This window comes from Eublepharis macularius, chromosome 2 (assembly GCF_028583425.1).
Source record: "Eublepharis macularius isolate TG4126 chromosome 2, MPM_Emac_v1.0, whole genome shotgun sequence".
NCBI classification, from domain to species: Eukaryota; Metazoa; Chordata; class Lepidosauria; order Squamata; family Eublepharidae; genus Eublepharis; species Eublepharis macularius.
Genome location: NC_072791.1, coordinates 211,593,649 through 211,610,171, shown reverse-complemented (window position 1 = coordinate 211,610,171; position 16,523 = coordinate 211,593,649). Strand labels below are relative to the sequence as shown.

Below are 16,523 nucleotides of genomic sequence, written 5' to 3'. Positions count from 1 at the left end.
ATCTCATGTTGGATCTTCCTCTTTTCCTACTGCCTTCTTTTCCTAGCATTATTGTTTTTTGCAGTCTTGTCTCCTCGTGATGTGAGCAATGCGCTTGAGCTTCTAAGGAGAATTCAAGCATGATTTCTCTGCCCTGATCTGAGTTGCAGGCGTTGCTGAGGAATCTGAAGGGATCTGAAGGGGGGGGGGACTTGCCCCCATGTGGCTCCCCATTCAAAGTGGGAGTAGAAAAGAGAAGAGTCCCTTAGCACTTATAACACTGACAAAATTTGGAGTAGGGTATGAGCTTTCATGAGCCACAGCTCACTTCTTCATTTTAGCTGTATCTGAAGAAGTGAGCTGTGACTCACGAAAGCTCATACCCTCCCGCAAATTTTGTCAGTCTTATAGGTGCTACTGGACTCTTGCTCTGTTTGAAGAAGTGAGCCGTGACTCACGAAAGCTCATACCCTCCCACCGATTCTGAGAGTCTTACAGGTGCTACTGGACTCTTGCTCTGTTTGAAGAAGTGAGCCGTGACTCACGAAAGCTCATACCCTCCCACCGATTCTGAGAGTCTTACAGGTGCTACTGGACTCTTGCTCTTTTCTACTGCTCCAGACAGACTAACGCGGCCATCCATCTCGATCTGTTCCAGCGGCAAAGTTCCATCTGCCCAAGAGTTTCCAGGATTTATTGCCCTTTTCCTCCCCCGAAAAATGAGCCCAAGCTCCGATTTCCCGCAGCGCTACGGCCAGCACGTTTACTCGGAAGTAAGCGCCTCTACGCGCAAGGGGACTGACTCCCTCCCCGTCGGCGTGGCTCGGATGGCAGCGGCAGTCCAGCCCGGACTGGCACGATCGCTGCTCCCTTGGCGAGGCTGGGCCCAGCGCCGGTCGCTGTCCGCGGGAGGAGGTGCTGAAAGCGCCTCCCCGCCCCGCCGGCGCGGCTCCGCCGCTGCCTCCGCAGCCATCTTGCGCTCGCCGCGCCGGAGGCTGGCGCCGGAGAGGCTGCGGGCGCCGCGGGGCCATGGGCTAGAAGCCGGCCCGGCCGGCCAGCCACAGCCAGCAGCGCCATGGTGAAGAGGAAGAGCTCCGAGGGCCCCGAGCAGGAGAGCGGCCGCGGCGTCCCGCTGCCCATCCAGACCTTCCTCTGGAGGCAAACCAGGTACGCCGCCGGGGCTGGTAGCGGCGGGCACGGGAGGAAGTCTGCGGCCGGGCTGCCGCGGGGGGGGGGGGGTCTATGTGGTGCCCTCCTCTGGCGCTGCCCGGGCTCCAGAGGGCAGAGCGGGCGAAGCTGTCGACGATGGGGATTGCAGGAGAGAGGCTGCCAAGCCAGAAGCACTGGGGTTGCCAACCTCCAGGTGGCGACTGGCAATCTCCCGGAATTATGCCTGATCTCCAGGCTTCCCTAGCTAACGTGGCATTTTGGGAGGGTGGGCTCTGTGGCATTATGATCTGCTGGGGGGCCTCCCCTCACCAAAGCATGCCCTCCACTGGCTCCGCCCCCAAATCTCTCTTCCTGGACCTGGCAACCCGAACCTGCGTGGCGTCTCTGCTAGGGGGTGCGTGGCGAGGGTCCTTGCCTCATTCCGAATTAGTGGGAAGTCGCCAACTTAACGCTGCAGGAAGCTCGCAGTCGGGCGTGCTTATGTGTGTGGGGAGTGCTAAACAAATCCTAATCTCCCAGGAAAACGGGGGGGGGGGCGTAAGTTTAAAGCATTCCTTAGTCTTTCTTCCTCATCTGTAAAATGGGTGCATTAAAGGCTGGCTCAAAGGATCGGTGCTTGAGATGTGATCAATCCAGCAGCGTGCCTTGTGACCTGGGCGGTCAGTTGGTTTGCTGCCCTTAGGGTCCAAGGCCAATATAGTTGCCTCTCAGAAGTGATTGCCCAGTGACCTTCCAATAGTTCCAGTTGTTCTGCCTACCGTGTTTACTCAAAAGAAAGGTGAACCTGAATGTAAAACACCCCCTAATATTTTTAATACACACACCCAATTTTTAACTGCACATAACTGTTAATTGCATGCAAATGTAAGATGGACCTCTTCTTCTTTCTTTCTTTTTTAATGGAGTACTTGGGGGGGGGTACCTAGTTTTGCACTGGAGTAAATATTCTAATTCATACTTTAACAATAGCATTTATAGTGCTTTCACAGAATGTTACATAATCCTGGTATTAATCTTTTAAATGATGTCCCTATAAGTGAAGTCAATAGTATATCCATAATATGACATATTGTTGGGTGGTTTTCCTGATACTGCCCGGTGCAGCATGTCAACCTGGCAGCCCCTTCATTTGGGGAAAGGATGAGCTCCTGAAGAGTTCTTGTGGGCTCAGTCTTGTAAGAGAAGAAAAGCTGAAAGGCATTCTAAGGTCAAGTGTCGCTGCTGCAGTATGAAGCAAGTCTTTAAAATATAAGGAAAAATTAGTTTAAGGTACCAAGAAATGCTCTGCAACATCAGGCATAGATATATAAATGCAGTGTGCATGATCCAGTCAAAGCTAAGCCAGTTTAAGTCTCATTCATATCTAGGTCTTGATATCCATCCAACAAATATCTGAAACCGGTTCCCAAATGAACTCGGCTGCAATTTAAGATCTGTTGCAGACACCATCCTATCTGGGTACTACACTGGCTAGACAGGGGGCAAGAACTGGGCCTTCTTGGTGGTGACTCCCTAGTTGTGGAATACTCTCCCTCGGGATACCTAGCTGGCTTCTCCCCTCTCAGATGTTGAGTCTTAGGTGAAGGTTGGATAACCTTCATTTTCCTGGGAGTAAGCCCATTGAATAGGCCTAAGTAGGATTCTGAATAAGATTGCTCTCTTAGGGAGCAGGCCTACTCAGAAGTAAGTCCTATGTTATTAAATGGGACTTACTCCCAGAAAAGTGTCTTAGGATTTCACTCTAATTCTCCCAATTTTTAATATAGAATATATGTTTTCCTGCCGGGTTCCTCTTTCCAGCTTTTATCACTGTATTACTGCTGGTAACTGTTTTATTGAGATCTTATTTTTATTAACTTGTATGATTTTAAATTCCTTAATGGATACATACTTTTAATTTTTAATGAACTTCTGTTGGAAACCACTGTGGGAGATTAGGCTGAAAGGTTCCTTCATAAATAAACAGCAAATTGATTTGAATGGGAGGTTTGAACACATTCTGAATTCTTCTGTTGAAACCAGTGGGATGCAAAATGTGAAAAATGGGTTGGATCATGCAAAATATCTTAAAGATTGTGTTGTATTTATATATTCATACATATGGATACAATATTACCTTTCTTATTTGGCTAAAAAGTAGGCTTTACAGAAGTAGATTATCATCCGATCCAGTATTGCCTACTGACTAGGCCCTGCCTCAGGCATACGGCTAAAAGATTCAAAGGACGCCCCTTTCCTACCTCAGGTTAGACCCACATACTAGCTATCCCTCTGTGCACACTCTGAATGGCTCTGTACCTCATTAATCCCATAGATGTGCTCCTCCAAACAATTTGCTGCAGCTGTGCCATAATAGTTTTCTCACATGGCAGTAGGGTTGCCAACTCTGGATTGGGAAATTCCTGGAGACTTTGGGGGTGGAGCCTGTAGAGCATGGGGTTTGGGAAGGGGAGGGACTTCATCAGGGTATAATTCCATAGATCATACCCCTTCAACATAGTCATTTTCTCCAGGGGAACTGATCTCTGTCATCTATAGATCAGTTGTAATTCCAGGAGATCTCCAGGCCCCATCTGGAGGTTGGCAACCTCTGTGACAGTCCCATCTCTGCTAGGCCTCCCAGTGTGAGGTCACCAAGGGCGAACAATTCTTGCAGGCTGCCATGTTTATTGCAACCAAAAAGAATAAGAGACTTGTGGCATCTTCCAGACTAACAAGGATGTGTGGCCTGATCATTGATCCAGAGGAGTTAGCCGTGTTAGTCTGTAGTAGCAAAATCAAAAAGAGTCCAGTAGCACCTTTAAGATCATTGAGGGATAGGAACTTGCGTTCGATGAAGAATCATGGAAGGTTATGTAGGGCGGGGCCTGGAGATCTCCCAGAAATACAACTGATCTCCAGGCTACAGAGATCATTTCCCCTGGAGAAAATGGCTGCTTTGGAGGGCATTATACCCCGCAAAAGATTCTCCCCTCTAAACCCCACCCTCCCTAAGCTCCACCCCCCAAATCTCCAGGAATTTACTAACCTGGAGTTGGCAGCACTAATATGCTGCTGAAAATCTGTTGGTCTCTCTGCCTTTAGTGCCATCCTAAGGACACTTCCCTGGGAATAACCACAGCTGATTAGATGTCTGTAGGATTTTAAGCAGATAGTTGCAGGACTGCTCTGTCAGCCTGTTGGTTCCTCTTACCATATGGGACATTCTTACTTTCCTATAGCTTAAGTCTGGCTGCTATTCTTCCATGCCTCACTTGTGCCAAGGTGGTGCAGGATCAAGAAAAGCGAGTTTCATGTCAGCTTTCCAATGTGGAGAGAATAAGTCTCTCTCTTACCTAGCCACTGTTTTATAAGTAATCCCCTCAAGCAAACCTTATTTTAATTAGGAGTGATTCCGCACATGTTGGATAATGCACTTCCAATCCTCTTTATATATCATTTGGAACGGATTTTTTTGTGTGCGGAACAAAAAATCCACCTCAAACGATTGATAAAGTGCATTGAAAGTGCATTATCCAACGTGTGCAGAATCAGCCAAGGTCTGTGTATCTGTGTGCAATACCTATGATCAGCTTTTAACACGAATCCGTATTTTTCCCACAGTGCATTTCTGAGGCCCAAACTCGGAAAACAGTATGAAGCCTCATGTGTGGTAGGTTACTCTGAATTTCCTCTGCTTTCTTCTGATTTGCATGAATTGTTTGAAGATAGACACATTTATATGACAGCATAAGCTTTTTGAACCAGAGCCTATTTTGGGAGGCGCATACATGCCTTGGCTCATGATCGCTTATACTGATTCTATGAACCTAGGCAGATCATGAGAGGGAGGGCAGGAAGGGTTACATCAGCACATAGTTCTACTGGCACTTTCTTACACGTCCAGGGTCATGCCGATCGCCACTTTGGGGTCAGGAAGCAATTTTCTTGAGGCCAGTTTGCCTAGGGATCCTGACAGTGTTTTGGCATCTTCTGGGCATGGAACAGGGGTCACAGGGGATGTGGGAGGGTAGTTGTGCAGGCACTGTGCAGGCAGTTGGACTAGATGTCCCTGGAGAGCCCTTCCAACCCTGTGATTCTATGATTCTGTGAAATGAATGAGTCTTTCTGGTGCTGGACTGTTTATCATTTTGGCTGCTGGAAGCTGTCTTGACTCCTCCTCTGGAATTTGTTGAATAAATCTTAGCTAGACTGAAATGACCAAATGCAGACCTTGCGCTACTGTGGTAAACATGGCAAAACCAGAGATTAAGGTGGACCAGAAATACTGTATACAATATTGCAACTGGACCATAGCGCTCTACTTCCACTGCGTACAATACAATCACATATGACCTGTTAAGAAACAGCCCACTGAAATGTGTGGACTGTATCTTTTTCTGTCCATTTTAGGCTGTGATCCTAAGCACTGTTACTTGGAAGGATCTTTCATTGAAATGAAAGGAGTTTCGTGACAAGAAAATCTGTTAAAGATTTGTGGCAGGCTTGCCTTCTATGGGAACTGATCATCTGGTTCTTTCTATGAGAATCTAAATGTTCACACAGTACAGATGGAACCAACTTTGTCAAGATTTTAGCTAGAGCGGCATCACACACCACTTCCAACTGCCAGATTGCATCAATGGCTGATCTCAGACCGAGTATTGTCAGGCTACGAAGAAAACTGCCTTGTATGTGCTCCAGAAACTTAATTTTGGGAAAATGACTATTCATTAAGGTTAAAGGAGAAAGTGCCAAAGCAAGATTGCAGCTGAACAACAAGAAGAAAAATGTAATGACTACTGAGAAATTAAACATTTTTAAAACTGACAATGAGGAAATTGAAATGGTTCATGGATTTTCTATTCCTTGACTCAATCATCAACCAAAAGGGAGCCTGCAACCAAGAAATCAGAAGAAGATTGAGACTTGGAAAAAGCAGCTGTGAGGGAACTAGAAAAGACCCTTAAAGATAAAGACGTCTCTCTGGGAACCAAGATCAAGATAATCCAAACTATGGTATTCCCCATTACTATGTATGGATGTGTGACGTTGGACGGTGAAGAAAGCTGACAGGAAGAAAATTGATCCATTTGAAATGTGGTGCTGGAGGAGAGTTTTGCGGACACCATGGACAGCCAAAAAGACAAATAAACGGGTACTAGATCAAATCAAGCCTGAATTCTCCCTAGAAGCTAAAATGACAAAACTGAAACTATCGTAAATTTGGTTACATCATGAGAAGACAAGACTCTCTGGGAAAGGCAATAATGCTAGGAAAAGTGGAAGGCAGCAGGAAAAGAAGAAGACCCAAAATTAGATAGCTTGACCCAATAAAAGACACCACATCCTCCTGTCTGCAAGATCTGAGCAAGGCTGTTAGTGATAGGATGTTTTGGAGGTCTTTCATTTATAGGGATGCTATCGGTCAGAGGCGACTTGATGGCAGGTAACAAACAAACACAGGGACCAGAGCAGGGAGTATGGATGCGTGTGGGCAGAGTGAAGCCCCCTTACTTATTCTACCCTGAAATGTTCCCTCTGCCCCTGGATTCACGTTACCGTGGCAAGTTCAGGCTCGTGTTTACCAAGTTCATCTGTAGCCCCATATGGTTTTGGTGTCTCTTCCGGGTCATAGATAATGAAAAGGATGGGCAAGCGTTTATTTCCGGTGCAGGTTAGTATTGCCCCTTGTGGCAGCACTTTGACGCACTGCACAATTCCCTTCTCTGTACCTCCGTTTCTAGGGGCTTTCTGTGTTCTACTTGCTATGAGCGCTGCCCTCCAACCACTGGGTTGGCAGCAGCTTCAAACTATATGTCGATAGGAAGAGAGAAACAAGCACCAGACTGTCAAATTTCTCTGACCCCAAAGTTCATGAAAACTTATATAGGTAGATTTTCTACCCAGGAAGCAATGACCCTTGCAAGGATCCATGTGGAAAATTTTCATGAATGCATTTTTTAGAACTTGAGCCCATCCTGGCTTTCTGGCCTCAGGCATGGCAATTTAAATTGCTCAAATATTCCAAATGAATACAAGGCAACTGAAATGATGATTACTTCTCCTTTTACTTTTCATTCCTGTACCTTGGTGGTGATGGAGAGTGCCCGCTAGTCATAGCGGACTTATGGCGACCCCTGGTTTTCATGGCAAGAGACACACAGAAGTGGTTTGCCATTGCCCGCCTCTGCAAACCTGATCTTCATTGTAGGTCTCCCATCCGATTACCAACCAAGGCTGACCCTTTTTAGCTTCTGAGATCCGACAAGCTCATCTGGTCTGGGCTCCTATACCTTAAAATCCATCTTTTAAGAAATGCCAGACAATGCCCCTGTCACCAGATGCATATTCCACTGAGAAACACACAAGGCAGGATCCACTGACCCACGAGTAAAGTTCTGCTTAAGTGACGGGGGGCTTTTCAGCCAGCTCTGTCCTGTTAAAGTTCCCAGGATCATTTTGAAACAGCCCCCAAGTTGGGAGCTCCTCTGGAACGACACTCTGCATGAGTCACGAGGGGCTGCTGCCAGGCAGGAAGAGCACACAACAATTAACACAAGAGTGTCACACTTACCATCAGCAACGAACCCTGCCTCACAGCAGTTAACAGCCATCTTGAGCAAGGTCCTTAGTGCCCGTCTGCTCTCCAGTCTCACATGACAAACAAAATTACATAACCAGGTTTTTCAGAAAAAATTTCCTCTCAGCCAAGTGATGACAGAGGGAGCTGCCGGAGTCTGCCCTGCTTTTAAAAACAGCTTGACAAGCTGGCGTGGTTAGTAACGGAGGAATAATCAGGAACCCAGCCCAAGCGGAGCCCTCTGTATACCTTGCTGCTAAGAAGATATCCTTCTTACCTGAACTGAGGTGGCGTCAGAGGCTGAAGAGCTTCATACATTTCTTTGTGTACCTATCTATAATGTGAGATAATGACTGTGCACCAGCAAACCCCTTGATATTTTGATGTGCGTGCTTGAGTGTTTGTGTGTAGAGGTGTGTTTTTCTATATGCTCTGGACACACAGAGGTACAATACCCTCCCGTGTTGGGGTCCCTTGGTGAGGGGATCGGGCCGGTCAGCATCTAGATGGAAAGTTAGCTTGGACCTACCCGCACTGGGTGGGCCCGAGAGCAGTGTTCTTTCTTTTCCTCCTAGGAGGAATAGCAACACTTCAGAAGATAGTTGGGCACTCCGCCATTTTTTGTCCCATTTTGAACAAGGCCTTTATACCCAATACCTCTGTCAACTGGCAGACCTGGCTCTGCCTACCCCTCCATTGCTTATACTGGCACCTGAAGGGGCTGTCTCACTCCACTGTCTTAAGATATTACTACCACCACTGTCCCTGTTTTGGGCTCTGGTTAGGCAGGACAGCCTCCTAACCTCCCTCTGGCGTTACTAGGATACTGTCTCTAGGTTTCCCAGGAAACTTTGGGGCTCTCCTGGAGAATTGGTAACTGGCCAGTTCACCACTTTCCCCATCCCTAGGGATTCCCTGACCCCTTTCCTTGCCTAGCATATCCAAGCAGTTGGGGAACTATGTGGTACAGAAGGACTTTGCTCCGTCAATAATCAAAAGAATTTATTTAAACCTCACAACTATACACAGGCATCTCAGAAGTGAACGGAAGAAATAAAATAACATAGACAAAAGAACTGCTTCATCTGTCTCCCTGTCTAAAGTCATGCCCTATCTAGGTAGTATGTAGGGCAGGCCCATCACTTCGTTACCTGAGGGTAAGCTGGACAAACATCTCCTTTCAAAATGGCCTCCCTCTCTCTTCACCTCGAACCGACTCCCAACTATCAGTTTCCCTGTCTCCTCCCCACTGCAGCCTTCTGGGGCAGATTTCCTCATCCCCTTGATGGATTTCCTGTCCTCTCCAGGGAGTTGCCCTCAGATTATTGGTTTGGAACAGGAGGGGAATGGGGAGTTGAGGAGATTAGGCCATGGCCTACCTAAAGTTTGATAGTCTCTTCCCATCCAGCCCACAGAAAGTTACACACACACACACAAGATGGCGTTTCTCTACCCCAAGCTTAGCGTTAAAGTGAGTCAGCAAGAATGCTATCTCAAATAATGGACTCTCTAGCTCTCGACTCTTAATTCAATCTCTGGGTAATATTATATGGTGGCAGTGCCTCAGGTCAGTTATGTGCCTTAGTGCTGATGTTGCTCTTTGTGGTGAACCTTGAGTCTCAGCAACAGATGTATGGTTATAAATGAAGTAAATAAATGACTGTACATTGGACCATCTCAAACAAAACACTCACAACATACTGGAAAACCAGAGGCCCACAGCCTTGTTGAGCCTGTGGGAACTTTGGAATTTTGACCAGGATAGTGAATGCCTCCACAAAATGGCTGCCACAGGAGAAGGAGCCAATCATAAAATGGCTGCCAGGGGAAGTAACACAGGCCCTTTGCTCTGGAGAAGCGGCATGGTTGGACTTCAGTTTCCAAAGAAAGGCGATGGTTTGGCAACAGGTATGCTCAGTCAGTCAGACAGTTTGGTTTGCAAGCTGTCTGCAAGCTATAATCAACACAGATGAATGCTCAGCAAATCATGGGTGTTTTCTATTTTGTGTTTGTATATATGTTCTCAATGGTGTAAAATAGCGGACTGCATGTATAAATTCACAGATTGCTTTCCTATGCCTTCTGCTCCCTCCCCAGCACCTCTTGACTTTTTTCCTTAAGTACATAATTTACATTTCACAATGAGTGTCATAGAAGTGTGAGGTGCCTTCCTTTGTCTCTTATGGTTGTCTGACCTGGTATTTTTTAATAGGAATGGTGGGGAAACTGTATTGGGAATAATTTGAGTATTTATAGTCTTGTCATGACTGTCCTCTTCACCAAAGAAAAGAAATCTTACAGAAAAGTTCTCTCATCATTCAAAACGAGTGTTCCTTGACCAAGAACTGTCTTCTCTTTTTTTGTTCTGCTTCTCCAAAAGTCTGTGTATCCACAGCTGAGAGAACCTTGGTCAGTTTCCCATGTGCTGAGTTTCCATTCTCCTGAAGGATGAATAAATTCACTATTTTAATCTTCCAGCTGTCCATGCAAAGTAAATTAAATCCTCTCTCCCCCTCCTAATTTCTCAGATGTCTTAAAACCTGCCAAATCTGGAACCTCACAGCTGCTGCTGGATTATGCCATTTCATTCTACAGGTGGGGGAGCAGATATTTGAATGGCATTGGCTCCCAACAGAAAATATTCCTTTCCCCCAAACTGGGGCATCAAAACCAGCACCAGCACCCCAGTGTGATAGCTTTTTGAGTGTGTAGGGAGTATTTGTGGGGAGAGTTAAAGTCCACCTGTCACATGAATTGTTCAAATGGGGGCTTCTGGGGCAGCTTTGGTTCATCTGTTTTATCTAAAGTTATTTTTATTTTGGAAAATAAAAGAAAAAAGGACTTGAATTACATTTTAGCCTAGAAAGTTTATTTACATCATATATTCATTTATTTACATCATTTGTAGTCCACCTTTCTCACTGAGAATCAAGGCAAATTACATAGAGTAAGCCAAATGTAGTCAAGAGGATGGGGCATCTGATAAACAGTGCAATACGGTTGGATTGCAGAAATCTGAAATAGACCTGAAATGAACATGAAACAAAACATAAATGCGACACCTTAAGCAACGCAGAAATTATGAATTCAGAGCATACTTATAGCAACATAGTAGTATAGTCCACCATGACTAACCTCTTTCCAAATCATCTTTGTGAACCATTTCTTTTAGCAGTGTACCTGTGCAGCAGTCAGGATGGCAAACTGAGAGTAACAAAAGCTTTATTAATAGAACTAACAAACGGGATAGGAAAGAAAAGACAATAAAACTAGCTGTCTTGCTAGTTGAGAGAGTTCTCGAGAATCCTGAGAAGTAGGAAATGACCCTGAAAGTGGAATTCTGCAAACAGACAAGGAGAAATTAGAAAGAAGGTACTCCCCCTACAGTCCTAACTAGAGCTTGCTGCCCCCTGCAGGATCTTCTTTTTATACAAAGAAATTGCTATTCTCCAACAAATATAGTTTAAGGAAACCTAGCTAGATTCTCAGCTCCCTCCAAATGGAATATTTGCATGCAGGTCGTTATCCTGTCCACATATCTTTCTCTGTCTGCCAGTGCTTTAAGGACTTTTCTTCAGTTCCCGCTGTAATTTCCCAAATGTCACAAAGACAAACGTTCCTGTCATAGTTGTTTAAGATGATAATGGGCTTCTATAAAGCAGCCATGTCCCCGAGTATTTTTAGGACTAGAGTTGTCAGCAGGAGCCATTGAAGTGTCTGATGGGACACTATTTTTAGATATCCATTTTGTATTTTGGAATCTTTCATGGATGCGGCTTTATTGCATTCTGTTTGGAGGTCACTTTTAAGGTTGCCCTCCTCTGATAAAACAGGCTCTTACAAGCCATAATAGCAATTACAGTAATGATAAGAATATAATCAAGGTTTAAAAACAGAAGAGAAGCCATCTTGGATTTGACCAGTGGTCCATCTACTGCAACACTGTGTTTCACTCAGTGGCCAATCCACAAGTGGTAATACATCTCCCAGCACTAGTATCCAGAGGGCTCTTTCTTTGGCAGTCATTGGTCTTATAATAACAACAACAATAACAACAGCAACGACATTTGATTTATATACTGCCCTTCAAGACAAATTAACACCCACTCAGAGCAGTTTACAAAGTATGTTATTATTATCCCCACAACAATAATCACCCTGTGAGGTGGGCAGGGCTGAGAGAGCTGCGACTGACCCATGGTCACTCAGCTGGCTTCAAGTGGAGGAGTGGGGAATCAAACTCAGTTCTCCAGATTAGAGTCCCGCTGCTCTTAACCACCACACCAAACTGGCTCTTGCACACAAGACACAAAGAAATTAGTCAGCAACAACACATTGTTTCACAATAACACACAGGCAAAATCCTGATGTGTTTTAGACTGTGTGATCTTCTCCAAGAGGAGACCAATTTTTTTTCCCAGCATTGTCATTCAGCCATTGGGCAGGGACACTGGGAGCCCCTTCTAAGGGTTTATGGAGGTTTTCTTGGAGGTTAATCCTATCGTTGAACCTATGGCATTACTTACCAGAGGAGTGTGTATGTGTACAAGTGCGCTGGCGTGCACTTTTGAGATACTAAAGGATGAGTTTTGAATGTGAGAGGATGGTATTTAAAGCACCCTTGAGCTCATGTCGTTCCCACCCCCATGTATCTCCCTTAAAACATCAAATTGGCTAAATGGCTTGTGAATGAGCAAACTGCCAGAAGGTTAGAATTATTCATAGCAGTGGGAATCTGATCTCACAAGCTAATGGGTGAGGGGAGAGAATAAAATAGAGCCTAAACCCAGCTATGTTGTGAGGTTTGTGGGTCTACAGCAATGGCTTTAACAATAAATCGGTTAGCAAATATTACATTTTTGTTAAAGGCTTCTATGTGCCGTGGTGGTGCCTCAGGCATAAAAGCCAACAGCTGCCCTCTTAGTAATTATGCACATTCTAACACAAGTGTTTTCATTAACATTTGTGGCAGGGTGGGAAATGATTTCCTAGAGCCCAGTTGCTTTCAACGATCTTCAAGTCTTTATATGCTTTTTATCAGGGCAGATGGAGAAGTTTAAACCGCTCGGGAGCCAGGCTCCGCGGCCCTTGTAGTTATGCAAGGCACTGCCAGTGGTGCTACTCAGCTCTGACTGCCAGCGATGATGGGTGTCGACTGCCCTGTTGCCGCCTTATGCTCCGCCAGAGCATGACACCTTTGCGGGCATTACTGGCCAAGTTTGAGACAAGCACCCCCCGCAGAGCTTGGCAGAGCTCTCGAGGCTCAGCTCAGCTTGTTCTTTACTGTGGGCAGCCGGCCAGGACGGTGGCCCATTGGGAGCTTCACTGGAATGGGAATGGACAGCCAATTCTTACTTTTCAAAGGAGGGCCAAGCTACAAGTGATGAATGACACTTGAATGGCAAGTGTATTTCTCCCTGTTCACTTGCCCTCCACTTGCGCTCCGCTCGATCCACTCGCCCTTCAAGTGTCATTCGTCACTTGTAGCTTGGCCCGGAGACAGTCAAAGGCTACTTACGTTTTCAAGCCTAAGGAAAATAAGTCAGGCAGATCACACTGGTGCCCCATGTATTGCGGTCATGTCGATGCTAAACCACTGCCGTTGCAACCAATAGGACTTATAGGGCAGAACGCTTTCCTGGGAGTAAGCCCCATTGAATAGAATTGCCTAGGATTCTGAGTAGGCCAAGTTAGGGTTGCTCTCTGTTGGCTGGAACAGATCCACAGGCCACGTGCGATGCCTTAGTCAGGGGTCATTTAGCAGAAAAAGAGCTGGAGGAACTCATTAGCACAACTCATTAGCATAACTCATTAGCATATGCCACACCTCACCAGAAGTGTGTTATTAGTATAACTGATTTGCATATGCCACACCCCCTGACATCACCTATCCTGGCTGTTTTGTACCCAATCCTGGCCATTCAGGGCCGAAATTGGGCACAAAATGGCAAAAAGGGGCTGAAAATGGCTGAAAAGGGGCCCAAAATGGTCAGGATTGGGCCACTGATGAGCGGGAGAGTGATCCACCACATGTCAGAGGCCCGATCCAGGCCGTTTCGGCCCCAATCCAGGCTGAAACAGGCCCAAAATGGCTGAGAGACCAGTGGGTGCAGCCACCTGACGTGACCTCTTTGGGGAACTGCCGGAACTGCGTTCCTGTGCGTTCCCCCTCGAAATGAGCCCTGCTTAGAGTTATCCCTGGAAATGGCAGATGGACTGGAGAGCAAGTGAATGGCAAGTGAACAGGGAGGAATACACTTGAGTCTGTTCACTTGCCAGGCAAGTGTAATTCGTCACTTGTAGCTTGGCCCTGAGATCCAGTCACTACTGGCCCAAAGGTACCTGTGAGCTCCATGGCAGAGTGGAGATCCAGGTGCAGCTCTTCCCCATCATGTTATACCAAGTACAGCTAGTGTTTACAGAAAACTAACATCTCGATGAGCTGAGAGTTGCTGTGTTATGTCTGAGACAATCCGTTCACATATGCAGTGTATTGCAAGATGCTGTAGGAATCGAGTAACGGAACATAAATGTAGGAACGATCCCATCGAGGATTGCCTAATTCTGAAGTTGCATTTTCTTTGCAACATGATCTCTGTAGATCATAAACTTGGAGTTGATTGGGCTGTAATGTACTGGGGATGTTCCTAATGAACTGCTGTCCTGGAAGATCACTGGTGGCAAGGAGCAAGCTAAGCTGAGCTGAGTAGAGCTGAACTAAGTAAGGAGCCCTTTCAGGTTTCCACTTACTTAATAATGGCAGGGGACTTCCCAGTAATGCTCCTTGCCCCACACTTTTGCTCACTGGAGACCTGGGGTGGGGTGTGGAGGTCACTTCCTGTTTCAAAACAATAAGTGATGTCATAACACTTCAGGGATTTTTTTAAAAGTCTATGGTTTTTATAGTAGAGACTTTGAAATTCCTTGAGGGTCTCATGATGTCACTTCCTGTTTCAAAACAGAATGTGCCTTCCAAGAAGTCTCCACCCCACGATGCTCTTGGGGATTGGCATCTGTATAGCCTTTTAGATGCTGTTGCTCTGCAGGGGCTGCTTATCTTGATCTTAGGCTACGTGGTGATGATAGCAATGAACTTAGGTATGGCCAGGGAAGCTACAGCTTGTTCCAGGCCAGTTATAATGTCCCAGTCCCCTCCTGACAATAAACAACTTTGTATCTTTGTATCTTTGGACAATGTTTTAAAATGTTTTATATGAAATGTTTTAATGTTGTTATCCGCCCTGAGCCTGTTTGTGGGGAGGGCGGAATATAAATACAATAAATAAATAAATAAACTTTGCAGCCACTAACTGGGTGACCTTGGGCCTGTCACACAGTCTCAGCCTAACCTACCTCACAGGATTGTTGTGAGGATAAAATGAAGCAGAGAACATTGTAAGCTGCTTTGGGGAACGCATTGAGGAGGAAGGTGGGGTATAAATGAAATAATTTTTTTTAAAAAAACAGTCAGCACTTGTATCTTCATCGATCTCTCGGCATCTTATCTGCTTTGACCCTGAGACACTTGGCCGAAGAATTTAGACATAAGTTTTTTGAAGAAGCATATACAATGCCCTCACATGGCTACAGCAACATTCAAGGATTAAGGCTTACTTTGTAATGTGTGGATCAGTCCTTCGTGGAGTTTCTTAATTAAATGGAACATTAAATTATATTTCATGGAAAACAAATCTGCACAGGAAGAGAATGTGCTAAGACTTTTAGAAGCATGCACTAAGCTAACTCTCCCCCCTTCCTCTTTCCCCCCCAGTCCTTTGAAAGGGTTTTGGTTGAGAACAAGCTGCACGGACTTTCGCCAGCCCTCTCTGAAGCCATCCAGAGCATTTCTCGCTGGGAACTGGTTCAAGCTGCCTTACCACATGTCCTCCATTGCACGGCCACTCTTCTTTCCAATCGCAACAAGCTAGGTTAGTGTGAATGTGAAACTGAAAAGAAATATTGCTATGCTATGTTATGCGGAGTGGTGGGTCTCACGAATGGTGCACCATCGATTGCTAGAGGTTGCATGAGTTTTCCCCTTTCTCTTCCCTACCATGTGTTGTATGCGCTCATCCCCTTGTTGGGAAACCCCACATTATTAGCAGAAATAACACAGAGAACAATATTACCCTGGCAAAACATGCATGCCCTTAGATTGCATTCAATTTGTCATTTTAAAATATCCATCCTAATCAAGTTGGAAATTCTCTCCAATCTTTCAAGTCCTTAAATGCTTATTCAAAGCAATACTTAAAAATAAAGCAGGTACAGAACTCTGCTACTGCTATTTAATGTTTGTTTGGCTTCAAACTGTACAAGGTGCTGTACAAAACATGGACGCATGTGGTCCCTGCTAAGAGGGCTTCTCCCTCTATTTGGGCAATAATACTTTTGCTCCAGTGATCATTTGTGCAGTAAACCAGTACACTTCAGTACCATCCACATTCAATCGACCGTTACAAAAGTGCTTTCAACTCTACGTAGCAAACAGATCCTCTCTTCAGTCCCTCCCCCATGTTGCTAGTGTCATCTAGAAGCAGCGCAAAGCCCCACAGCACCCATTTGTCAGAAGCAACACTGTGGTTAGTAGGCGGGAGGGACAAAGCCGGCATGCGTCCAACCACCGGTGGACTTGGCAGAATGGGACTTTCTCACTTCCTTCTGCAGCTTCCTGAAATTTTGTTTCCAAGGTGGACGCTCAGGAACAGCACAGGGGGCAAAGTGGGGGCTGCAGTGAAAGGGGGACTTGCAGAGACTCCCACACTCTGGCAAAGAGAAATGCCGTCCTATTGGAGGAGCTGCTTGGTTGGAT

The 16,523-nt window shown here is 45.7% G+C and overlaps 1 protein-coding gene across 1 annotated transcript in view; it reads left to right on the top strand.

The window, feature by feature from the left end:
- Positions 1-1,054: 1,054 nt before the first annotated feature.
- UNC80 (unc-80 homolog, NALCN channel complex subunit) overlaps positions 1,055-16,523 on the top strand; it is a 195,780-nt gene continuing 180,311 nt past the window's right edge. The window contains 3 exon segments of the mRNA XM_054970127.1: positions 1,055-1,146; positions 4,753-4,801; positions 15,483-15,639. Coding sequence (XP_054826102.1) covers positions 1,055-1,146; positions 4,753-4,801; positions 15,483-15,639 — 298 coding nt within the window.